The 26,020-nt window shown below is 42.0% G+C and overlaps 1 protein-coding gene across 10 annotated transcripts in view; it reads left to right on the forward strand.

Moving 5' to 3' along the window:
- setd5 (SET domain containing 5) overlaps positions 1–26,020 on the forward strand; it is a 180,809-nt gene that overhangs the window by 44,273 nt on the left and 110,516 nt on the right. For 7 of the 10 annotated variants that reach the window (XM_068051989.1, XM_068051997.1, XM_068051996.1 and 4 more), the window contains exon 2: positions 18,889–19,067. In XM_068051989.1, coding sequence (XP_067908090.1) covers positions 18,997–19,067 — 71 coding nt within the window. In that variant the 5' untranslated portion in view covers positions 18,889–18,996. Of the gene's footprint in view, positions 1–8,039; positions 8,096–8,120; positions 8,249–18,888; positions 19,068–26,020 lie in introns of those variants that run through there. The other 3 variants (XM_068051990.1, XM_068051992.1, XM_068051993.1) reach the window with 2 other exon arrangements.

Below are 26,020 nucleotides of genomic sequence, written 5' to 3' on the forward strand. Positions count from 1 at the left end.
TTGCAAAATACCATATGCTCAAAGGGATAAAATGGACTACGTAAAATCTACTCTTGTTTGTGCTATTTTGGATGTGGGACTGCTTTTTTCTTGAAATTTTTCTTTCCTGTCTTTTTCTTTTTTCTTTCGGCCACCTGTCACTGTTTTGGTATCTTGTACAAGCCTAGCTGGTGATTGTTGGCAGGCTATTTACTTATAGGGGTGCAACGGCTGAGTATGATCCTCTCACTGCTTTATCTCCATGTGCATATATACTTTCTAACAGGAGTCACTGGATTGTGATAAAAAGCTCAAATCCTGACTGATTCTGCCTTGGAGAATCATTCCCAGGGCACTGATATCAATTGTGGCACACGCAGGGTGTCCTAGGCCCAACCATCTTCAGCTGCTTCATCAATGACCTTCCTTCAGTCATAAGGTCAGAAGTGGGGATGATCGCTGATGATTGCACAATGTTCAGCACCATTCGCAACTCCTCAGATACTGAAGCAGTTCGTGTCCAAATGCAGCAAGACCTGGACAATATCCAGGCTTGGGCTGATAAGTGGCAAGTAATATTCGCGCCACAGAAGTGCCAGGCAATGACCATCTCCAACAAGAGCAAATCTGACCATCTCCCCTTGACATTCAATGGCATTACGATCACTGAATCCCCCACTATCAACATCCTGGAGGCTACCATTGACCAGAAACTGAACTGGAGTAGCCATATAAATACTCTGGCTACAAGAGCAGGTCAGAGGCTTGAAATCCTGCGGCGAGTAACTCACCTCCTGATTCCCCAAAGCCTGTCCATCATCTACAGGCACAAGTCAGCAGTGTGATGGAATACTCTCCACTTGCCTGGATGGGTGCAGCTCCAACAGCACTCAAGAAGCTCAACACCATCCAGGACAAAGCAGCCCGCTTGATTGGCACCCCATCCACAAACATTCACTCCCTCCACCACCGACGCACAGTAGCAGCAGTTTGTACCATCCTTAAGATGCACTGCAGCAATGCCCCCAAGGCTCCTTCGACAGCACCTTCCAAACTTGCAACCTCCACCAACTAGAAGGACAAGGGCAGAAGATGTATGGGAACACCACCACCTGCAAGTTCCCATCCAAGCCCCACACCATCCTGACTTGGAACTATATCGCCGTTCCTTAACTGTCGCTGGGTCAAAATACTGGAACTCCCTTTCTAACAGCACTGTGGGTGTACCGACCCCACATCGACTGCAGCGGTTCTAGAAGGCAGCTCACCACCACCTTCTCAAGGACAAGTAGGGATGGTCAATAAATACTGGCCTAGCCAGCGATACCCACATCCCACGAATGTATAAAAAAAATTAATGCCACTCTGAAATCGCCCAAGTCTGTGTAGACTGATTTTGTATTGAATCTGAGACTTTGTATTTGCGCGGCCCAGTTCTAGCCTGCATGTATCAAATAACTCACGGGAAATTTCTTTGCCGGTTTCCAAAAAAATGAATTCTGGGCTCCATTACTTTTGAGTTGAAAGCAGTGAGGTTTAAAGTTCCATCATAGTTGCACATTGAATGATTGAGCTTCACTTTTCACCTCACTTTATGACCACAGATATATGACTGAGCTATTTGTCAGGCAATCTTTGTAACTGTAACAGGCAAGTAAAGTTTGATAGTAACTTCTTTTGAGCATTGTCCCAGTTAAAATAACTCTTAAGATCTTTGGTGATCACCTGTTCATAGCTAATCGTCAAGTATGGTACATTGTTGATTTGACAAAGTAATTGCTGTGATTTGTTATGGTCCTGAATCAAGACAGTTCGCAATCTTGGTGTCTTATTTAACCCTGAGCTGACCTTCCAATCTGATATCCTCTCCATCACCAAGAGCACCTACTTCCATCTCCTTAGCATCTCCCGTTTTTGCCCTTGACTCAGCCGTTCTGCTGAAGCCCTCATCCATGTCTTTGTTACCTCTGGACTTGACAGTTCCAATGCTCTCCTGGCTAGATTCCCATTTTCCACCCTCCATAAACTTGAACTCATCTAAACCTCTGCTGCTGGTATCTAAATTCATACCAAGTCCTGTTCACCCATCACTCCTGTGCTTCTGGACCTACTTTAGCACTTAGTTCAGCAACGCCTCAATTTAAAAATAAATTCTCATCATTGTTTTCCAATCCATCCATGCCCTTGCCCCCTTCCTTATCTCTGTAATCTCCCCTAGCTCTTCAATCCTCCGAGCTCTCTGCACTGCTCCAATTCTGGCATCTTGAGCATCCCTGATTTTCATTGTTCTACCATTGGTGACTGTTCCTTCAGCTGCTTAAATCCTAACCTCTGAATTCCCTCCCTAAACCTCTCCACTTCTCTCTCTCCCCGTGTAGGACACTCCTTAAAACATTTTGGTCACCTGTCCTAATATCGTGTTGTGGTTTGATGTCAAATTTTGTTTGATAAAGCTCCTGTGAAGCACTTTGGGAGGTTTTACTACATCAAAGGTGCTATATAAATGCAAGTTGTTGTGCGTGTAGAGGAGAAAATGAACTGAGTGGCCCTATTCTGCTGGAGGATCAGGCAGTTGAGATTTCATGGTTATAGTGATCAAAATGCCAGTTTAACTACTGATGACTATAGGGTTAGTGGAGTTCCCAGACTATCTTTATTGCCATTCTGTTTTTGTCTCACTTTTTGAAACTATGTCACTTGAATACTGCCATTCTTTGCCTCAGTTCCATTTAATCTGTACTTTGTTCCACTTTCATTCCAAATGTTGCTCAACTGATAAACTAATAAGGCACTGTTTCTTCTAATTCATCCATTAAACATCTAGATGTTTTTCCCAGCTGCCGCCATTCTGTTTTAACTTCCTGACTCTGCCCCACTATCACCATTGTCCCTACCACAGTCTTTTTAAAGTGTGTCTGAAAGGAAGTTCTACTAAGTTCTGACTGTCTATTTATCTGTATCTCTCTCTGCGGCAGTGAGGCCTGAAAGAACTCTCTGCTAAGCTGCTCCTTTTGCCTGTGTGTCACTGCTTGCAACAGTGGATCTGAAAAGACCTCACTGTTGAACTGTGCCTGTTTCGTCTATATTATTATATCTACACAACTCCAAATTAGAGTGTTAAATAAGAAATTGGCTTGAAAATATTAATGCTTCAAATGTGATGTAGAGCATTATTTTGATAATGATTGTCAAGGTTCATGGTTTTTAAAATGAATGTATTAAGTGCTATAGTAGCCACTGGACCAGGAGCAGCAGCTGTTGTTTTGTCACAATACTAGTGATGAGCATAAGGTTTGTAGATTAGATTTGAGATTAAAAAGGGGCTGTGTAAATAGGTGCCATAAAGATTGACCTCATCATAAACTAGTGCTGGTCCAGTGTGTGCGTTTGAGACAGTATTTAAATGTGTGTGCATGTATGCAGAAAATGTTTAACTTGGAGAGAAAGCAGTAGGTGATATAATTAATGCCTCTAGGTCCTCTTTCTATCACAGTTTGGATAAGCCCATGGAGATTCCTCTGTTTATTTGCTCCACTTTCAGACTGTCAGTCACTTCCGTAGCTGAAGTAGTGATAGTGAAGCATTTTTCTGCAGGCCTATTTTACTCTTGCTGGATTTTCGACTGTCTTTGATAAACTCTTCAGTGCGCCAGTTCAGTAGTACCCCACCTGGTAATGTTTCCTGTTATGGTTTACTGTCCCTATCTCGTGTTTTGCCACCTGATTCTTAATACTGATTGTTTTGTATGATAAATCAGTATTTTGTTACATTGGTTCTTTTATGACTATAAAAATGTCAGTTTTCTATTCACTTGTGGAATAGAATATATTAAACGTATTTGTAGTGATTAAGCAAAAGGGAGTAAGTTCATAAAAATTAAGATTGATATATGCAAGAATTGAATTTTCTTCCTATCCTTTTGGGCATAGAGTGGTTACAGCACAGAGGGAGGCCATTCAGCCCATCAAGCCTATGTTGCACAAGAGTAGCTGAAATGACTCCCTCAGATTCTTTTTATTCGCTTTCTGTGGGGAAATACATAGCCTTTGGTGTCTCATTATGCAACACATTTCATCCAACTATTGCTAAATAAGTGAAAGATTTTTCAATTTCTTCCAACTCCTTCCTTGACTGCTCATTCTACAAACCGTTCAGCATCTTTGAACAGCAGCTGTAAGAAGCAGATTGTCCTTGTCTCCAAAATTATAGCTTTTCTCAGTAGATAATGCTTTTGTCATTCAGTAGCTCTCTCTGTAACCCAAGGACACTGATAACAAACTCTTGGCCTCTGCTGCCATCAGCTTGCTGAACACAGACCAGGGATTGAATTTGGGATCTTCCTGATGTGTATGTCCACCAAAGTGGATAGTGAAGTTACCCATTGAACTTTGTTGGATGATCAGTTCATGTGCTTCTTGGAGTGATCCCAGATGCATTCTAGAGCTACATTTTGTAGTGGATATTAAAGCTGCTGGTTTTAAGGTCTGACTGCAGGTGGAATATATAGACTGTACCGTGCTCCAGAAGACTACCTAATTGTCATCTCATCACAATTCAGAACTAGCCAGCCCTATCCCTGTGAACCTGATAGCTGAAGAAAAATTTATTTTGGGATTGGGAATGAGGAGAACATTTAACTTGATACTTGTAGAATCCTAACCCATATTTGGCTTCAGTCTTGCAGTTATAATGCAGTGAAGTTAGGGTATCAAGTGCTCTACCTTCTGATGTGGGATATGGCCTTGCATTGACTATATTTGTTACAAAAGGAGAGTTCATGCACATGGACATGAAATGAACCTCTGTAGTTTTCTAACTATTTATTTATAACCTGTGATAAAGTATGCTTGAGATGCTAGCTTTCTGTGAATGGTTTTAATGAAGCAGGCAATAACAAGATTTTTCAGTGATTTCAGTACCTGTCATTAGGGTTGCCTAGGATTGAAAAAGTGCCACTATGACAGCACTCTTATCAAAGTGGTGTTAAGATATATTGCTCTGAGTCTGTCTCTGTTGGTTGTAGGTGTCCACTTGTATTGATTTTTTTTTAAAGCAAGAAACAAGAATTGGATATTAATTTCCTAACTGAGAAGGTGCTGACCCATGCCTTCCCAGTGTTGATCTATCACTAGCCATTATGCAGTGTGTGAGAGTAATGCAGTTTGGTTCACTTAGATACCTTCCTTGACATTGAGAAATAGCTGAAGAGGGAATTATGGGTATGAACCTATGTTCTGCTACATGCATCACCAGACCTGGAAAGATGAAAGCATGTGTTAAAGGAGTACAGAGTACATTGCCAGGTTTAGTTGGAAGCTTTAGCTGTTTCTCTTGGTAATGATTCTACTGGTCTAGAATCATACAGCACAGAAGGAGGCCATTCAACCCATTGTATCTGTGCCAGCTCTTTTGAAAGTGCTATCCTATTAGTCCCCCTGCTATTTGCTTGATGTATGGTCTTGAAATATTTTTTTAAAGTTTGTAAATGTTATTGTTAAACCCACTCCACTAAGTGGTGTCTTGTGGATCAGGCTTTGTTAGTTTCCATATGAAACTTGGAGGGGGGATCCACTCCAACTTGCTGTGAGGCAGATGGAAATATAGGTTGTCCGAATCATTTAAAATAAAAGCCAGGTCTGCAGTTCAGAGATAGTGCTGAAAATGTGTTTTGAGAGTCGTAAGGATTTCTCTGTCACCATCAGTCTTTTTCTACATTATTGTGGGGTTTCTCACAAATAGAGCGTGAATATTGGTTGTGCTGTTTGCTGTTTCTGACTAAAGCGTGATGCTATATTCATGAATGAGGGTTTCTGATGTGGGGCAGAGTTAGGTGATGCTACAGAGCTGGAAATAAACAGTCTTAGTGAACGCACAGATTTGTGGTCAGAAGATCATCTCGGGGTCAAATATGACATCCAGGTTGTGAATAAAAGCAAAATACTGCGGATGCTGGAAATCGGAAATAAAACTAAGAAATGCTGGAAATACTCAACAGGTCTGGCAGCATTTGTGGAGAGAGAAGCAGAGTTAATGTTTCAGGTCAGTGAGTATTTCCAGCATTTCTTGGTTTTAACCCAGGTTGTGAAGTCTGGTTCAGCCTCAGACAGTTGCCAGGGAGCAGGATGAAGTCAGTGGCTATGGAACGGAGTTTGTGGCAGAGACCAAAGACAGCGGCTTTGGTCTTCTCAATATTTAGTTGGAGAAAACTTCTGCTCATCCAGTATTAGATGGCTGGCAAACAGTCTGACAGTTTAGAGACAGGTAGAGCTGGATGTTGTCAGCATATATGTGGAAACTGACGCTGTGTTTTCAGAGTCACGAGGGGCAGCAAGTAGATGAGAAATAGGAGGGGGCCCACGGATAGATACTTATGAGAGGTAATGGTGCGGGAATGGGAAGAGAAGCTCAAATGATTCTCTGGATACAATTAGATAAGAATGGAGCCAGCTGAGTGCAGTCCTACCCAGCTGGATAGTGGTGGAGAGGCATTGGAGGAAGATAGTGAGGTCAACCGTGTCAAAGGCTGCAGACAGGTTGAGAAGGATGAGGAGGGATAGTTTACCTTTGTCGTAATCGCATCGGATGTCATTTGTGACTTTGGTAAGAGCCGCTTCAGTATTGAGGAGAGAGGTGGTGATGGCAGATTTGAAGGAGAGGGGAACACTACCTGAGGAGAGAGAAGCATTAACATTATCAGCTAACATAGGGGCCAGGAAAGGGAGTTGGGTGGTATCTGCTTCTGAAACCTTCACCTATGCCTTTGTTACCTCTAGACATGACTGTTCATTACAATCCTGGCTAACCTCCCATATTCTACCCTCCATAAACTTGGGCGTCATCCAAAACTGTGCTGCCCTTGTCCTAACTTGCACCAAGTCTCATTCACCCATCACCCTTGTACTTGCTGGCTTAGATTGGCTCCTGCTAAAAGCAACACCTCGGTTTTAAAATTCTCATCCCTGTTTTCAAATCCCTCCATGCCCTCATCCATTCTCTGTCTCTGTGATTTCCTCCAGCTTCACAACCTTCCGAGATATCTGTGTTTCTCTAATTCTGGCTGCTTGAGCATCCCTGATTTCAATCAGTTCACCATCATTAGTCGCCATGCCTGCAGCTGCCAAGGCCCTAAGATCTAAAATTCCCTCTCAAAACCTCTCCTCCTCTCTACCTTTCTTTCCTCCTATAAGATACTCCTTAAAACCTACCTCTGACTAAGCTTTTGGGCATCTGACCTAATTTGCGGCTTGATGTCAAATTTTGTTTAATAACGCTTCTATGAAGCATCTTGTGGAGTTTTATTATGTTAAAGTGCTTTATAAGTTATAATTATTGAGACTTTTGGATCCCAATAGCAAAATAAAGACTCATTTTTCTTGGCTTATTTCTAGAAGAGAAGCTGTGGATAATTAAATTTTCTGGGTAATTGAGCAGAAACTAGATAATGAATGCGTCTGTGCATCCACGTAGGTGGGAAGCCTGATCAGTCTGCTCACTGATTTACAGGCTAGAAGAGAGATGGAACATAGAACTCCTTCAGATGTGACAAATACAACAGCTTGCACTGTAAAATAAATGAAACAGCTGCTGTTTTGGTTTCTCTGCTCACATCAGTCTGGCAGATTTCACTTCCTTTTGATTAAAAGGGAGCTGAGTTTGGGGTGCTCTTTACCTGAAACCGAAAATGTCTGCAAGAAATGAAGCAACAAAAATATTTTTAAATATTCGTTTGGTAGTACACAGCTTGAGTATTGCTGAAAACAGAGACATTTTGTTGAAGCTTTTCATCTAGCACTCATCAGGACGATTCACAAGAGTAACACATTTATTGTCCTGATGAGTGCAATTCGAAAAGCTTCGACAAAATATTTTTGATTAGTTTCTTTCATTGATTAAATAAAATTAAATAAAATGATACAAGTGTAGTGCCATTTTTAAGTGCATTTGAGGAAAACTGTACATTGTCTTGATTGAATTACACCCCTATCCTTCTAAAGAGCATACATTTATTTTGTTTACTTTGCTATTTGCAAGTGATTAGGCTAATGTCCTCTCTCAACTAGGCTGTTTTCGCTGGTCTCCATCCTCCCCCAGGACATAAACAGTGACAGATGTGCTGGTGAGTTGGTTGTGTTGGTTTCTAACAGCATGCCAACATAGAGATGCAGTAGATGGATGGAATATATGGGTAGAACCATGAAGGCTAAGCTGCTATTTAACTGAAGCAAAATGGTGGATCTGGCCGAGATCCAGGAGTGGCTCCAGCATGGAAGTTAGTTATCGGCATTATGCAAACTATTGAGTTTTATCGCCTAATTTTTGGCTTTCTGTTCTATGTTTTAGAAATGATTTCATGCTTTGTAGATAATTAAATGCTGTAATTTTTGTGCAGGCTTTTTGCCATTTAATGTGCCAGTGGTTTGTTCACACTAAATTTTAAAAAATATTTAGAGTGTATTTCTGAACTATAAATGATTCTTCATGTAATTTGGGAGAGATTATTTCTCTGGTCTTGTTTAACTTGGATGCCCCCCCCCCCCCCCACGCCCACCATTTACAGGGATTTAAAATCTTTATTTCCTCATTCTCCACTTTTGCTCCACTGTTCCTAACTATTCGCACAGCTTTGTAATCGGTTGCTAGAAGGTTGTGCCCACACCTCACAGTTCCTTCATTATTGTTTTCTGATTACCTGAATGAAAGGTTGAGAACCTGTAGGGAGTTCAAGTTGCAAACTTGAGTCCCCAAATTTTTGGAGCATAATTGGCCCAGAATCTCACCACCAGACCCTTGAGCATTTTTATACATGTCTGTTGAGTATTGTACTATATTTTTAACCACCAGTAACTGGTGTTGCAGCTTCCTCTAGTGGCTGAAATATGTAACATCCTGTCTTATTAAGTTCACTCCCCTTGTCTCATCATATTTACAAATTGTTTCTGCAGTTTCTTGCCCTGGACCTGTGGAATTGCAAGCTCTATTTTTCACAGTTATCTGTTAATATGCTTAATAAACACCAGCTCATATCAATTACATTTTTCAGTCAGCGTACTCTGCCTACAAAACAGCAGTGACCACATTTCAAAATAACCCGTTTGTTAGATACTTTGGGATGTTCAGAGGACACGAGAGGTGTTATGTAAATGAAGCTTCCATTTTTTTGTCTTTGCCTATATTAAAACTATCTATTAAAAGAGCAAAATCTGCATGGCTACAACATTGTTACTTATCCTGCAATAGCGTTTCTTTTCACTCCCACACTGTTATCTCTGGAGTCCTTCAAGGATCTATCTTTGTCCCCCCCCCCATTTCTCATCTACATTCTACCCCTCGGCGATGTAATCAGAAAGCACATTGCAAGGTTTCATTTGCCCGCCAATGACATACCACTCTACTTCACCAGCACATCTCTACAGCCCCACAACCTCTGCTGCTTGTCTGATGTCTAGTACTGAATGAACAGAAATTTCTTCCAATCAAAGATCGGGAAGGCCAAAGCCATCGTCATCAGGTCCTGCAACAAGCTCCATTCACTAGTCACTTATTCCATTTTCCTCCTTGACCACTATCTGAGGTGGCATCAGACTGTTTGCAACCTTGGCATCCAATTGATCCTGATCTGAGCTTCTGAACATACATCCTCTTCATCACCGGGATCATCTATTTAAGCCTCAGTAATATTGCCCGTCTCCATCCCTGTCTCAGCCCATCTGCTCCTAAAACTCTCATCCATACTTTGGTTAGTTACCTCCAGATTCTAGTATTCCAGCGCTGTCCTGGCTGGTTGGCAATCTTCCACCCTCCATAAACTTGAGCTTATCAAAAACTCTGCTGCCTGTGTCCTAACTTGTTCACCCATCGCCCCTGTGTTCACTAACCTACATTGACGCCTGGTCCATCAGTGCCTCGATTTCAACATTCTCATTCTCGTTCAGATATCTCCATGGCCTCACCCCTCTCTCTCCCTGTAACCTCTTCCAGTCGCACAACCTTCTGAGTACTTTGTTCCTCCAATTCTGGCATATTATGCATCCCTGAATTCCTTCGCCCTACCATTAACAGCTGTACCTTTAGCCGCCTAGGGCCTAAGCTCTGGAATTCCCTCTCTAAATCTCTCTACCTTTCCTCTAAGATGCTCCATAAAACCTATTCTTTGACCAAGCTTTTGGCCACCTGTGCTAATATCTCCCCATATCACTCCTTGTCTGTTTTCTTTGTCTTAAGTATGCTTCTGTGAAACGCCTTAGGGGTCGTTTCACTGTGATTAAAGCTGCTATATAACTGCAAGTTGCTGTGGTCTGCTGTGCGATATGAATAAATTAAAAAGCCTTTTCGGTACTGACTGAGTTGATCACTGTTTTCACTTTACATTAGTGACTTGGATTCGGAAACTCAAGGCAAATTGGTCAAATGATACATTTAGGAAGGCATTTGATTCTGAGGAGGCAGCTTGGGAACTACAAAATGCGTTGGACAAAATATGTAGCTTGGGGAAATTTATTACAAGTGTAAAGTGCAACACCAAGGGAGAAAATAGGATTCCATAACTAAGAGAAAAATAAATGCTTTGTGTTTAAATGACATGTCTTCAGGACTTCACAAAGCATTTCACATCTAATTATTTACTGTCCATGTGTTGTGGCAGCTCATTTGCTCATGGCAAGCTCCAATCATTAGAAAAACAGATGAATAACCAGTTGATTGATTTTTTTCTTCCACAACTAACACCATTAAATAATGTTGGCCAGGACACCAGGAGAACTACCTGATTTTCTTCAAATAGTATCATCGGATACTTTACGTTGATCCAAACAGGCAGGTGTAATCTGAGTAGTGTTGAAATAGCTAAGAATTAAGTTAAAAGACGTTGATGAGGTCTTTGCTTTGAGTATCAAGGCTACAATCAGTGCAGAACAGCAGTCAAAAAAACAAACTGAATGTTGAACTATATAAAAACATAAGAAACAGGAGTAGGCTAGTTAATAATATCATGACTGATTATCTGCCTCAGTTACACTTTTTTGCACTATCCCCAAATTCCTTGAGTCCTTTATTATCCAAAAATCCATCGATTTCTGTCTTGAATCTACTCCATGTCAGAGCATCCACAGCTCTCTGGGGTACAGAATTCCAAAGATTCACAATCCTTTGAGTGAAGAAATTTGCCCTCATCTCAATTGTAAATGGCTGACTCCTTTATTCTGAAATTGTGACCACGAGTTCTAGATTTCCCAACCAGGGGGAACATCTTAACTGATCTACCCTGTCAAGCCCCTTAAGAATTTTATCTATTTAAATGTGATCACCTCTCATTCTTCTAAACTCTAGGGAATATAGACCTTGTCTACGCAATCTCTCCTCATAGGACAAACCCTCATTGCAGGAATCAGTCTAGTAACCCTTTGTTGCATCCCCTCAAAAGCAAGTATATGCTTTCTTAAGTAAGGAGACCAAAACTGTACACGCTACTCCAGGTGTAATCTCACCAAAGCCCCATGTAATTGCAGGAAGTCTTCTTTACTCTTAGCCTTTATTACAAAGGTATCAGAGTATAACATACCATTGTGTTAAAACTGTAAAGTGCTCTGCATTGGATATTGCATTGAGTCCTGGTCGCACAGGGAGACAAACATTCGAGGGCGGCACAGTGGCGCAGTGGTTAGCACCGCAGCCTCACAGCTCCAGTGACCCGGGTTCGATTCCGGGTACTGCCTGTATGGAGTTTGCAAGTTCTCCCTGTGTCTGCGTGGGTTTTCTCCGGGTGCTCTGGTTTCCTCCCACAAGCCAAAAGACTTGCAGGTTGATAGGTAAATTGGCCATTATAAATTGTCACTAGTATAGGTAGGTGGTAGGGAAATATAGGGACAGGTGGGGATGTTTGGTAGGAATATGGGATTAGTGTAGGATTAGTATAAAATGGGTGGTTGATGTTCGGCACAGACTCGGTGGGCCGAAGGGCCTGTTTCAGTGCTGTATCTCTAATCTAATCAAATAATCAAATCATGGAGACATTTTAGAAAAAACACATGAGCCTGATCACTAAAGTCAGAGAACTGAGAAATTAAGAACCTTGGCTTTTTAGCCTTGAAAGCAGATGACTGAAGAGGTGACATAGCAATATCAAAAGGTAGTATGTAGTGTAGAAAAGGCAAATCTGGAAAATTACGGCAAACTAAAACGTGAGAGTTTGACAGGGAGGTGCAAGTTCAAACTAGTAAAAGGTAAATTTCAGATTGATGTCATGCCAATATCATCACTCTCTATAAGAACAAGGGTGACTGCAACAACTACCGTGGAATCTCCCTGCTCAGCATAGTAGGGAAAGTCTTTGCTCGAGTCATTTTAAACAGGCTCCAGAAGCTGGCTGAGCGTGTCTACCCTGAGGCACAGTGTGGCTTTCGCGCAGAGAGATCCACCATTGACATGCTGTTCACCCTTCGCCAGCTACAGGAGAAATGCCACGAACAACAGATGCCCTGCTACGTTGCTTTCATAGATCTCACCAAAACCTTTGACCTCGTCCACAGACGTGGTCTCTTCAGACTACTAGCAAAGATCGGATGTCCACCAAAGCTACTAAGTATCATCACTTCGTTCCATGATAATATGAAAGGCACAATTCAGCATAGCGGTGCCTCATCAGACCCCTTTTCTATCCCGAGTGGCGTGAAACAGGGCTGTGTTCTCGCATCTACACTGTTTGGGATCATCTTCTCCCTGCTGCTCTCACATGCGTTCAAGTCTTCAGAAGAAGGAATTTTCCTCGACACAAGATCAGATGGCAGGTTGTTCAACCTTGCCCGTCTAAGAGTGAAGACCAAAGTACAGAAGGTCCTCATCAGGGAACTCCTCTTTGCTGATGATGCTGCATTAACATCCCACACAAAAGAGTGTCTGCAGAGACTCATAGACAGGATTGCGGCTGTCTGCAACGAATTTGGCCTAACCATCAGCCTCAAGAAAACGAACATCGTGGGACAGGACGTCAGAAATGCTCCATCCATCAATATCGGCGACCACGCTCTGGAAATGGTTCAGGAATTCACCTACCTAGGCTCAACTATCACCAGTAACCTGTCTCTCGATGCAGAAATCAACAAGCGCGTTGGAAAGGTGTCCGCTGCTATGTCCAGACTGGCCAAGAGAGTGCGGGAAAATGGCGCACTGACACGGAACACAAAAGTCCGAGTGTATCAAGCCTGTGTCCTCAGTTCCTTGCTGTACGGCAGCGAGGCCTGGGCAACGTATGTCAGCCAAGAGCGACGTCTCAATTCATTCCATCTTCGCTGCCTCCGGAGAATCCTTGGCATCAGGTGGCAGGACCGTATCTACACGCAGAAATCCTCGAGGCGGCCAACATCTCCAGCATATGCACGCTACTGAGCCAGCGGCGCTTGAGGTGGCTTGGCCATGTGAGCCGTATGGAAGATGGCAGGATCCCCAAAGACACATTGTACAGCGATCTTGTCACTGGTATCAGACCAACCGGCCGTCCATGTCTCCGCTTTAAAGACATCTGCAAACGCGACATTGACCACAAGTCGTGGGAGTCAGTTGCCAGTGATCGCCAGAGCTGGCGGACAGCCATAAAGGCGGGGCTAAAGAGTGGCGAGTGGAAGAGACTTAGCTGTTGGCAGGAAAAAAGACAGAAACGCAAGGAGAGAGCCAACTGTGTAACAGTCCTGACAACCAATTTTATCTGCAGCACCTGTGGAAGAGTCTGTCACTCTAGAATTGGCCTTTATAGCCTCTCCAGGCGCTGCTTCACAAACCACTGACCACCTCTCGGCGCTTACCCATTATCGTTCGAGACAAGGAGGCCAACGCAGAAGAAAAAATAAGTTTCGAAAAAGCAAATCTGGAAAATTACGGCAAACTAAATCGTGACACTTTGACGGGGAGGTGCAAGTTCAAACTAGTAAAAGGTAAATTTCAGATTGATGTCATGAACTCCATCACGCAAAGTGTGATCAGAACATGGAATGACTCCCGGATACAGTCATGGAAGCAAAAACATTTAAATCCTTCGAGAAACTATGTCAACATAGCAAGTGCTTACATTTTCTTTTTCCTGGTGGAATGTAGGTTAAAGTGGTTGAGTTTCTTAATCTAAATAGGGAAAAATGTGATGCAAAATTAAAGTATCATTTTTATCATGAACTTGTAAATTGAATCATTTGTGTGCACATAGAACCATAGAAAATTATGGCACAGAAGGAGGCCATTCAGCCCGTCTTGTCTGTGGCGGCTGAAAAAACTAGCCGCCCAGTCGAATCCCACCTTCTAGCACCTGGTCCATGGCCTTGCTCGTTACAGCACTTCTGGTGCATGTCCAGGTACCTTTGAAAAGAATTGAGGGTTTCTGCCTCCACCACAGTTTCTGGCAGTGAATTCCAGGCACCCACCAGCCTCTGGGTGAAAATGTATTTCCTCATATCCCCTCTAATCCTTCTACCAATCGCCTTAAATCTGTGCCCCCTGGTAATTGACCTCTCCGCTAGGGGAAACAGGTCCTTCCTGTCTATTCTATCTAGGCCCCTCATAATTTTGTACACCTCTATTAAGTCACCCCTCAGCCTCCTCTCTTCTAAGGAAAACAACCCTAGTCTATCCAATCTTTCCTCATAGCTGCAATTTTTGAGCCCTGGCAACATTCTTGTAAATCTCCTCTGGACTCTCTCCAGAGTAATTATGTCCTTTCTGTAATGCGGCGACCAGAACTGTATGCAATACTCCAGCTGTGGCCTACCCAGCATTTTATATAGTTCCAGCATTACATTCCTGCTTTTGAATTCTATACCTTGGCCAATAAAGGAAAACATTCCATATGCTGCCTTCACCACTCTATCCACCTCCCCTGCCACATTCTGGGACCTGTGGACATGCACTCCAAGGTCTCTCAGTTCCTTTACCCCTCTCAATATCCTCCCGTTTATTGTATGCTCCCTCGCTTTATTTGCCCTCCCCACATGCATTACCTCACACTTTCTTGGATTGAATTCCATTTGCCACTTTTCCGCCCACTCAACCAAACCATTGATATCTTTCTGGAGTCTACGGCTATCCTCTTCACTATCAACTACATGGCCAATCTTTGTGTCATCAGCAAATTTCCCAATCATGCCTCCCACATTTAAGTCCAAATGATTAATATATAATACAAACAGCAAGTGACCCAACACTGAGTCCTGTGGAATGCCACTGGAAACAGCTTTCCATTCACAAAAATATCCGTCGACTACTACCCTTTGTTTCCTGTCTTTGAGCCAATTCAGGATCCAACCTGCCACATTCCCCTGTATCCTATGGGCTTTCATTTTACTGACCAGTCTGCCATGGGGGATCTTGTCAAATGCCTTACTAAAATCCATGTAGACCGCATCCACTGCACTACCCTCATCAATCCTCCTTGTTACTTTCTCAAAAAACTCAATTAAATTAGTAAGACATGACCTTCCCTTAACAAATCCAAGCTGACTATCCCTGATTAATCTGTGCCTTTCTAAGTGGCAGTTTATCCTGTCCCTCAGAATAGATTCTAACAATTTACCCGCCACCAAGGTCAGGTTGACAGGCCTATAATTATTTGGCCTATCCCTCGCATCCTTTTTAAACAATGGCACAAAGTTTGCAGACCTCCAATTGTCTGGTACCTCTCCTGTCTCTAGTGAGGATTTGAAGATGATCCTCAGCGCATCCGCTATTTCCTCCCTGGCTTCCTTTAACAACATGGGACACGATCCATCCGGCCCTGGTGATTTATCCACTTTCAGGGATGTCATACCCTCTAGCACTTCCTCTCTCATTATGTTTATCGTATCTAATATTTCACACTCCTCCTCTTTAAGTACAATGTCTATATCAACCCTCTCCTTTGTGAAGAAAGAGACAAAAAACTCATTAAGAACCCTGCCCACATCTTTTGCATCCATGCATAAGTTCCCTTGTACATCTCTGATAGACTCTACCCTTTCCTTAGTCATCCTCTTGTTCTTAATGTACTGATAAAACATCTTTGGGTTTTCCTTGATCTTACCTGCCAATAATTTTTTACATCCTCTCTTTGCTTTTCTAATTTACTTTTTTACTTCACCCCTGCACTTTCTACACTCCTCTAGGCTTTCTAAAGTATTAAGATTTTTGTGATTGTCATAAGCTTTCTTTTTCTGCTTTAACTTACCCTGTAAGCTTCTAGATAACCAGGGGGCTCTAGATTTGACAGTACCACCCTTTGTCTTTGTGGGGACATGCGTACACTGTGCCTGTAGTATTTTGCTTTTGAATGCCTCCCACTGGTTTGCCACTGATTTTCCTTCAAGTAGCTGTATTCAGTCCACTTTCGCCAGGTCACCTCTCAGTTTCTTAAAATTTGCCTTCCCCCAATTTAGAACGTTTACTCCTGTTTTATCTTTGTCCTTTTCCATGATTATGCTAAACCTAACTGTATTAATGTCACTATCTACAAAATGGTCACCCACTGTTACTTCATCCACTTACCCAGCTTCATTACTGAAGACTAAGTCTAGAATTGCGCCCTCACTCATTGGGCTTGTTACGTGCTGGCTAAAAAAGTTCACTTGAATGTAGTTCAAGAATTTTGTCCCCTCTGTGCCCTTCACACTGTTTGTATCCCAGTTAATATTGGGGTAGTTGAAATCCCCAACTATTCTTGCCCTATCGTTTTTGCACTCAGAAATATGCCTACATATTTGTTCTTCTACCTCCCTCTCACTATTTGGGGGTCTATAGTACACTGCTAGTAGTGTGGCTGCCCCTTTTTTATTTCTGAGCTGCACCCATATGGCCTCATTTGATGATTCATTTAACATATCATCCCTCCTCAAAGCTGTTATTGATTCCTTATCTAATAATGCAGCACCCTCCTTTTTTTTTATCTCCCTCTCTATCCTGCCTGAAAACTCTATATCCAGGGTGTTGAGTTGCCATTCTTGCCCTCCTTCAGCCAAGTTTCCGTTATAGCAACGATATCATGTTGCCATGTGTCTATCTGTGCCCTCAGCTTTATTTACGATATTCCTTGCATTTAAATAAATACCCTTTAACATTGCCAAATTCCTGTGCTGCACACTTTTTAACCTTTGCTTCTTTTGTCTTTCAGAATCACTCACTAATTTTCTGCCTCCTGTTCCCTGCCCTGAAATTGTCCTGTCTAGGTCTGTATCAGATTCCCATCCCCCTGCCAAGCTAGTTTAAATCATCCCCAAAAGCACTAGCAGACTTTCTGAAAGGATATTTGTCCCAGTCCTGTTCAGTTGCAGACTGTCTGGCTTGTACAGGTCCCACCTCCCCCAGAACCAGTCCCAGTGCCCCAGAAATCTCTCCAGCCACGCATTCATCTAGTGTATTTTCTTATTTCTACACTCACTAGCATGTGGCTTTGGGAGTAATCCGGAGATTACTACCTTTGAGGTCCTGCTTGCTAATCTCGTTCCTAACTCCCTAAACTCAGGCTGCAGGACCTCATCCCTCTTTCTTCCTATATCGTTGTACCAATATGGACCACGACCTTTGGCTGTGCACCCTCGCCCTCCAGAATGCCCTGTAGCCGCTTGGTGATATCCATGGCCCTTGCACCAGGGAGGCACCATCCTGGAATCACGTCTGCGACCACAGAAATGCCTATCTGTTCCCCTAACTATAGAATCCCCTATCACTATTGCTCCCTTGTCCTTTCTGCTCCCTCCCTGCACAGCTCTGGTCATGACTCTCACTGCACTCTTGTCTTCATGTACTTGTCTTCAGTACAAAAATTGGAGAACTTCATGCCTCTTAAGCTGGTTTTTGCTTAAACTGTATTTGGTCACTACTGTTGCCTCAAATGCATTTATAGGACAATAATTGGGGTATAGCCATTCAATAGCCAGATATTCCGGGTTTTAAAATACTTCTCCAGGCTGTAAATAGCTTTAATACGTTAGTAAGTACTGTGTTTGGCCATTTAAATAGCATATGAGTTAATTCAAAATTGTGCTGCATTATTCTGAAGAAATGGTCACTGAGACATTTAATTTGCTAATAAAAACAGAAAAACAGAAATTCTCAGCAGATCAGGCAGCATCCCAGCTCTGATGAAAGGTCACAGACCTGAAACGTTAACTCTGCTTCTCTGTCCACAGATGCTGCCTGACCTGCTGAGAATTTACAGCACTTTCTGTTTTTACTTCAGAATTCCAGCATCTGCAGTATTCTGCTTTTATTTAATTTGCTAAGCTTGCATCAAGTTAAAGTCTATAAATTGCGAGTTGTGTCCCTACTACTGTAGGAATTTGCACAACCATTTCATTTGCTTTTAACATTTTACATAACACATAGTTCAGGGTCTCTTAGCAATAGAAAACTGTATATAGAACACTGTATAACCTGCCCTATACTGTAGCCCAATTTGATATATTAGGCATTGTTAATGGCTCTCTCTAATAGACAAACCTTGTAACCATTGTTGTGTAACTCCCTCCGTTTCGTGTGCTCTGATAGCTGTGCACTGAGAAACACTAACAGTAGAACACGCACTATGGTGCTGTCAGTGAAAGAGAAACTGGAAAACTCTCCTTGCTCTAACATTTATATTTACATTTTCAAAAAGGTGTTTTGTCATTTGGCTGCAAGATTTTCAGTTGCCTCTTCAAAATATAAACTTTTAGAAACCAGTATCTCTTAGAGAATATACTAAGTGTGAGTGCTGAAATAAGGAGTGTAACAATGTGTATATGCTTTTTGGAATTAATGTTGTAATTCTGTCATGTGACATTATTGTTTTGCTCCAAAATGGTAACACTAACTTGTACACCTCACTGTACAATGCCAGAATAACATGGCTGAGAATTTGATCTGTGTAAAATATTTAATTCATATTGATTTTCCTTTGTTTTTCAATTTCCCCCTCTTTTGCAGTTTCCCTCATGTCCATGATCTACACACAACACTGTGGCTGCTGGGCCTCGGTGTGGTCAGGCACTGTGCTTCGGACCCCGTGATAAACACAACTTGGTGTTGGACGTCATGAGCATAGTAATTCCACTGGGAGTTACTACACCAGATACTTCATACTCTGATATGGCTGCTGGATCAGAGTGAGTACGATACAGATACCAGGGGAGGTTGGCAGCGGGTGGTGGGCAAGATCATTTTTGTTGGGGTGTGGGAGGGGGGCAGGGGTAGATATTTTGGGTGCACTTTAAAGCAGTAACCTAGGGTAGGCTCCACAGTAGCAGTACATTTCACGCGTTGAAGAAGATAACCTGAAATATTTCTTTTCATGCAGACCAAAGGCTTTCTGTAACCACTGTGCTTTTTTACCTGTGATATTGCCTTATCCATGCCATATTACAAATTATTTGATAATTTTAACCTACCCTGTCTCCTTCCACCATTCCCTGTTCTTCAACCTCCTTCCCCCCGCCCCCCCCACAAACAGCTTTTCTCTGATTAACCCTCAGGAGTTTATATTTATTTGAATATTTGCCTATTTAAAGGTATAGACAAGTTAGCAGCTGAACAACACAGCCATGCTTCAGACCCAAGACTACCTGTTAGCAACGCCATGATAGATCAATCAGTACAAATAATAGTGTAAACATGTAATATATTGTCCAAGACTAACCCTTCTCTTCTCATCAGCCTTCATTCTTGGCCTCAGCTCCAGGAACACCTCTGCTTGCTTCAGGCGCTGCACTTTGGCACTTCCTGATGACAAAAAGCCAACTTGTTTCAACCAGAACCTTTTGTCCCACTCAACCTCCTACTTCGTCTAAGTGCTCTGCTCCATTCCCTAGCTCTATTCCCTGCTTAGTTGTATGAACCTGTTCCCCAGGCTCCATTCCTTACCCAACTACTTTACATGCTGGCCATATCCTGGACTTCTCTTAAGCAACGATAAATGAGATCTTCTAGTGTGCATTTCTTTAAAGCTAAATTGAATGTACCTCTTTATTCATTATAAAGGTAGATTGGGAGCTGGAATCTGATTTTGTAATGGATGGCAATTTGTTTGAGGTTCATATCTGTATTTGTAAATGCATCACTTACTGCAAACTAATTTTTGGCCACCCTGCTTTGTTAAATACATTTTGAACTATTCCCTACTGCATTGATGATTTTTTTATGGATGCTATATTTTCTTCCCCTTCCCAGAAAGCTAACTGGCTCTTTTAGCTGAGGATGCTCTGAGAGGAGAGTAAAAAACAAGAAGCACCTAATAAATTTATCTCAGGTATCTTTGTTGTTAAGGTGATGATCATATAAAAACCTTTATTATAATGTTCCATTCTAGTTGACTGCTTTGACCACTTTCAAGTAATATGACTTTTCAAAACTAGATGCTCCACAAAAAGCAAAACGAATCCAATCCTGCCAATTACCGCCCTCTCAGTCTACTCGCAATCATCTGCAAAGTGATGGAAGGTGTCGCCAACAGTGCAATCAAGCGGTATTTCCTCAGCAATAATCTGGTCACCGATGCTCAGTTTGGGTTTTCAAGGGCCACTCAGCTCCAGATCTCATTACAGCCTAGATCCAAACATGGACATAAGAGCTGAATTCCAGAGGTGAAGCGAGAGTGCCCTTGAAATGAAAGCAGCATTTGACTGAGTGTAGCATCAAGGAGCCCTAGTAAATTGAAGTCAATAGGAATCAGGGGGAAAACTCCCCTGGTGGGAGTCATACCTAGCACAAAAGAAGATGGTTGTGGTTGTTGGAGGCAAATCATCTCAGCCCCAAGACATCACTGCAGCAGTTTCTCAGAGTGGTGTCCTGGGCCCAAGCATCTTCAGTTGCTTCATCAATGACCTTCTCTCCACCATATGATCAGAAGTTGGGGTGTTTGCTGATAATTGCACAATGTTCAGTACATCTGCAAATCTGCAGATATTGAAGCTGTCTGTGCCCACATGCAGCAAGATCTGGACAGCATTCAGGCTTGGGCTGATGTGTGGCGTGAATCCCACTTAAGTGCCAGGCAATGACCATCTCCAAGAATAGAAAATCTAACCATCTGCCCTTGACATTCAATGGCATTACCATTGCTGAATCCCCCACCATCACGAGTAATATCCTGGGGGATGTTACCATTGACCAGAAACTTAACTGGAGCAGCCATCTAAATACTGTGGCTACAAGAGCAAGTCAGAGGCTGGGAATTCAGCAGCGAGTAACTCACCTCCTGACTCCCCAAAATTTGTCCGCCATCTACAAGGCACAAGTAAGGAGTATGATGAAATATTCTGTACTTGCCTGGATAGCTCCAACAGCACTCAAAAAGCTCAACGCCATCCAGGACAAAGCAGCCCGCTTGATCGGCACTCCATCGACCAACTTAAACATTCACTTCCTCCACCACCAGCGCACAGTGACAGCAGTGTGTATCATATACAAGATTCACCGCAGTAACTTGCCAAGGCTCCTTCAATAGCACCTTCTAACTTGCGACCTCTACCACCTAGAAGAATAAGGGCAGCAGACACATGGGACCATCACCACCTGCAAGTTCCCCTCCAAGTCGCTCACCATCCTGACTTGGAACTATGTTGCCAGGCCTTTGCTGTCACTGGGTCAAAATCTTGGAACTCCCTCCCTAACAGGTTCAAGAAAGCGACTCACCATCACTTTGTCAAGGGCAATTAGGGATGGGCAATAAATACTGGCCTTGCCAGTGATGCCCAGATCCCAAGAACGAATAAAATGTCTTCAAAAAATCCGTTCACCTGAACCTTTCCCTCAACTTTCATCTTTTATACTCGGCTTTCATGTCAACAAAGGTTTTGGAACACTCATCCCTTTCCCCCAAAAGTTAAAGATTGCATAGGGAGTTAACATACTACCCTCTTTCCAATGCAGCCTGAATCCAAATATAACCATAATCGATGAAAATAAAGTCTTTTGGTTGTAAAGGTCCTTTGTTAAATGAGTTTGACCATTGGAGATGAAGCAATAATCGCCAACAGCAAAAGATTATATTGTATTGCATGAAAAGGTCAATGCCTCATCTCGAGAGCCTTCCCACCAAGATAAAACCAAATTAAAAATTCAATTTTCTTGTCCATCATTTTGAACATCCTCCAGGTAGAAAATGAAAACTTAACTGTTGATCTCCCTGTATTAAAATTATTCAGTATGCCTGCTTAGGCAGAAGAGGATGTTACACATTTAGAATAGCTGAAGTCTGTGTTTCTCCTCAGGGCAATACTTTTCCCCATTGGTCGTGACTAAATCCAACCCAATAAACATAGTTAACACTCAAACATGGGTGTTCATGTGCATCCTGCTGCATTCATTGTGGTGAACTCTATCTGAAGAAATGGTCATTTTATCCCCAGTTAATATTGGTCCTATTCAGATGTGTTATCTTGCTGCTAACTCTGAGCTCGAAGGAGTGGATGTTTTAACTGCAGAGTAGCCATGCCAGGATCTTGTTTCAACTGGAGGGAATCGCTATAAACTGGAATCATTACTAAATGTAGATAAAGTTACTGCAAACCAGGGGCTTGCACTAAATTGGTTCCAGGCATCCAATTGCAATATTCAGTATTCAGTGTCGAGTGGGTGTGTATATGAGAGATTTATTTATATATATATATATATATATATAATATATATATAATGGCTACATTGTTCGGAAGTCAGTATTAAGTAAGCATACTTTATTGTTTTGTATTTGGGGTACCGAGTAGAGATCCTTGGTTTGCTATTAGTCACTGAGTGTGTTTGTATCCTGCAGTCAAGATTTGCTTGGCCTGGCTTGTTACTTTGCCTTTGTGTGCAGAACCTTGGCAGAGCTCTTGAGTCTCATCTGATGCCCTTTCATCTGGAGAGCAGTGTTTGATATCTGTCTGTTTTTGGATTCTTTCTTGAGCATGTTTATTAACCAAAAAATGCTTTCTGGAAACTTTTCACCGAATTCTTTGCTTGACTGTTTTTATGTGGTGTGCAGCTCTTGCCGGCAAATATCCCATTTTGTGTTTGAAAGGGCAATCCGTTGAAGTGTTGTATTTTTGCTAGGGTCTGATAGAATGCAATTTACAGGAATGTTTCTTTTTTAATGTCTGGTAATTTATTTTACATATGTAGACTTTGGGGTATTGTACATAAAGTAACAAGATTTTGATGCTTCTGTACAGAAAGCAAGTTTGTCCCTAATAGGCCTCACTCCACCTCTTACTACCCACTTATTATTTACATGCCAGTAGAACCATTTCGGGATCCATTTTATGTTGACTGCCATTCTATTCTCATGTTCTCTCTATTTAAACTTTTAATTATTGTTACCTTTTTATGGTGCTTCTCAGTCTGCTTTGTGACATATCATGCAGTAGACAGGTGAGAGGGTCTGTTACCAGGCCTGAGTCTGTTATTGTGGAACAGTACATTGGGATCTGCATCAGCACAGCTTGAGGGACTGATAACTTTTTCTACTTTTACCTGCCCGAGTCCTGAAATCATTGGGGGGTGGGGTGGAATTGCAATTGTAGTCCTGCACCCCCGCATAGCCCATTGGTATCAAATATGTTTTTCCTGCTAACCATAACTTTTTCTCACCTTAATTTGGGAATTTGTGGTTTCCAAGTCTGCTTAAGACAAAATCAGAAGACCATGTTTAGTTTTTAATGGATTCATTTTAGTTTATAGGTTAACTCCAGCTTCAAGTAAAAGCACAGATTTTAGTTTGAATATTTATCTTCCAACAATTAATGTCACACCAGATGGTTGCAGGTGAGGGTTGCCTGTCTATATTGATTTTCTGTCTAGTAACCTTCCTTTATTATTTGTGCTTACTTCTTTAAAGCAAAAGTCTTGAAGTTGATCATTTTTAGATTACCTTAACTGACTCTACTCTGACATTGACCTTTGACCATATGTCGATGAATGTTGTGGTTGTGATACTGCCATCATGCACAGTGGTTCAGCCATCATCTTGACAATTGGGTGTGATATCAGGGAGGCTGTGGAAGAAGATGGGCCTGAAACCTGGGATTAGATTTTTAATGTTCTTCTGCTGCTGCTGGAAGTTAATGAAAATAAAGGAAATGTAAGAATATTATTGGAATATAGAAACCGATTGATAACGTAAATTTTAAGAAATTGGTTTTGGAATGAAATTTCATTGTTAATTTTTAAAAGATGTAGCAACAGGTTGTGGTATTTTCAGCATGTGATGCAATTGTGAGTGACAGTTGGACAGTAATGAAATGCAGGCTGTTTCCAGTATTTCATCATACCTCTTGAGTTGGTTGCCAAACAATTTGCCCCAGTGGCCTCAAGTAACTTCTAATTTTAATCTACTCCCATAGGGAAGGACACATGCTCTGCATTTCAGTGCTGCCTTGAGGCACTGATGAAGTTGGGAACTTGCACACAAAATTGTGAACATGTGAAGGAAGGGTGAGCGAAGGCCGCTAGGCAAATCAAAACTACTACATCCAGACAGTGGTGAAATCTGTACTATTCACCCACCCTCTAACCTTGGATTCTTTGGTTAGGGCAGAAAGATATAGCTTTGTTCTGTTCAGGAAAAGCTCTAGGGAATTTCCCTCTGACTTTTTAAAACAATCAGGCAAACTCCAGGAGATCATTGTAGCCTATATCTCCTAATAGTTGCAGCTATTAATTTACTGTCTATAACTTGTCAAGTTATATAGAGTTTACAGCAAAGAAACAGGCCATTTGGCCCAACTGGTCAATGCTGGCATTTATGCTCCACATGAACTCCTCCCACCCTACTTCATTTAACCCTATCAGCATATCCTTCTATTCCTTTCTCCATGTGGTTATCTAACTTTCCTTTACATGCATCTGTGCTATTCACTACTGCAGGTGGTAGCAAGTTCCATATTCTAACCACTCTCTGGGTAAAGATGTTTCTCCTGGATTTCTGATTGGACTTATCAGTGGCTATCTTACATTTATGACCCCTAGTTTTGGATTCCTCCATAAGTGAAAACGTCATCTCCACATCTACTGTATTAAACACCTTCATAATTTTAAAGACCTAGAATTGGTTACCCTTCAGCCCTCTCGATTCTAGAGAAAAGAGGCCCACCCTGACCTATTCAGTCTTCCCTTAATAAGAGCATAAATAGTTATATCCTCTCAATTCTGGTATCATCGTTGCAGATCTTTTTCACTCCTTATCCAATGCCAGTATATCCTTTTTGTGACATGGAGATCAGAACTGTGCACAGTACTCTAAATGTGGTCTGAGCAAGGTTCAATCCAAGTTTAACATAAACATCTCTGCTTTTTTAAAAAAGATATCTGTCTAGAAATAAGAAGTAGGAGCAGGAGTAAACCATACTTCCCCTTGAGCCTGGTCTGTCATTCAATACGATCATGGCTGATTTTCTGCCTCACCACTACTTTCCCACCCACTCCCCATATCCTTTGATTCCCTGTGAGATCAAAAATCTGTCTCTCTCAGCCTTGAAAACACTCAACGATAGAGTAACCACAGCCCTCTGGGGCAGAGAATTCCAAAGATTCACAACCCTCTAAATGAAGAAATTTCTCCTCATCTCAGTCCTAAATGATTGACTCCTTATCCTGAGACTCTGCCCCTGCCAGGGGAAACAACCTCTCGTGTCTACACTTTCAAGCTCCTTCAGAATTTTGTATGTTTCAATGAGATCACCTCTCATTCTTCTAAACTCCAGAGAGTATAGGCCCAATTTACTCAGCCGCTCATCATAGGACAACCCTGTCATCCCAGGAATCAATCTAGTGAGCCTCCGCTGTTTCACCTCCAATGCAAGTATATCATTCCTTAGATATGGAGACCAAAACTATGTATTGTACTCCAGCTGTGGTCTCACGAAAGCTCTATACAATTGTATTAAGACTTCCTTGTTCTTGTACTCCAATCACCTTACAGTAATAAAGGCCAACATGCCATTTCTTTTCCTAATTGCTTGCTATACCTGCATGCTAACTTTCTGTGTTCCTTGTACAAGTACACTCAAATCTCTCTCAGTATCAACATTTAAAAGTAACATAAGCATCGACCTGAAATGTTAACTCTGTTTTTCTCTCCACAGGT

This window comes from Heterodontus francisci, chromosome 19 (assembly GCF_036365525.1).
Source record: "Heterodontus francisci isolate sHetFra1 chromosome 19, sHetFra1.hap1, whole genome shotgun sequence".
NCBI classification, from domain to species: domain Eukaryota; kingdom Metazoa; phylum Chordata; class Chondrichthyes; order Heterodontiformes; family Heterodontidae; genus Heterodontus; species Heterodontus francisci.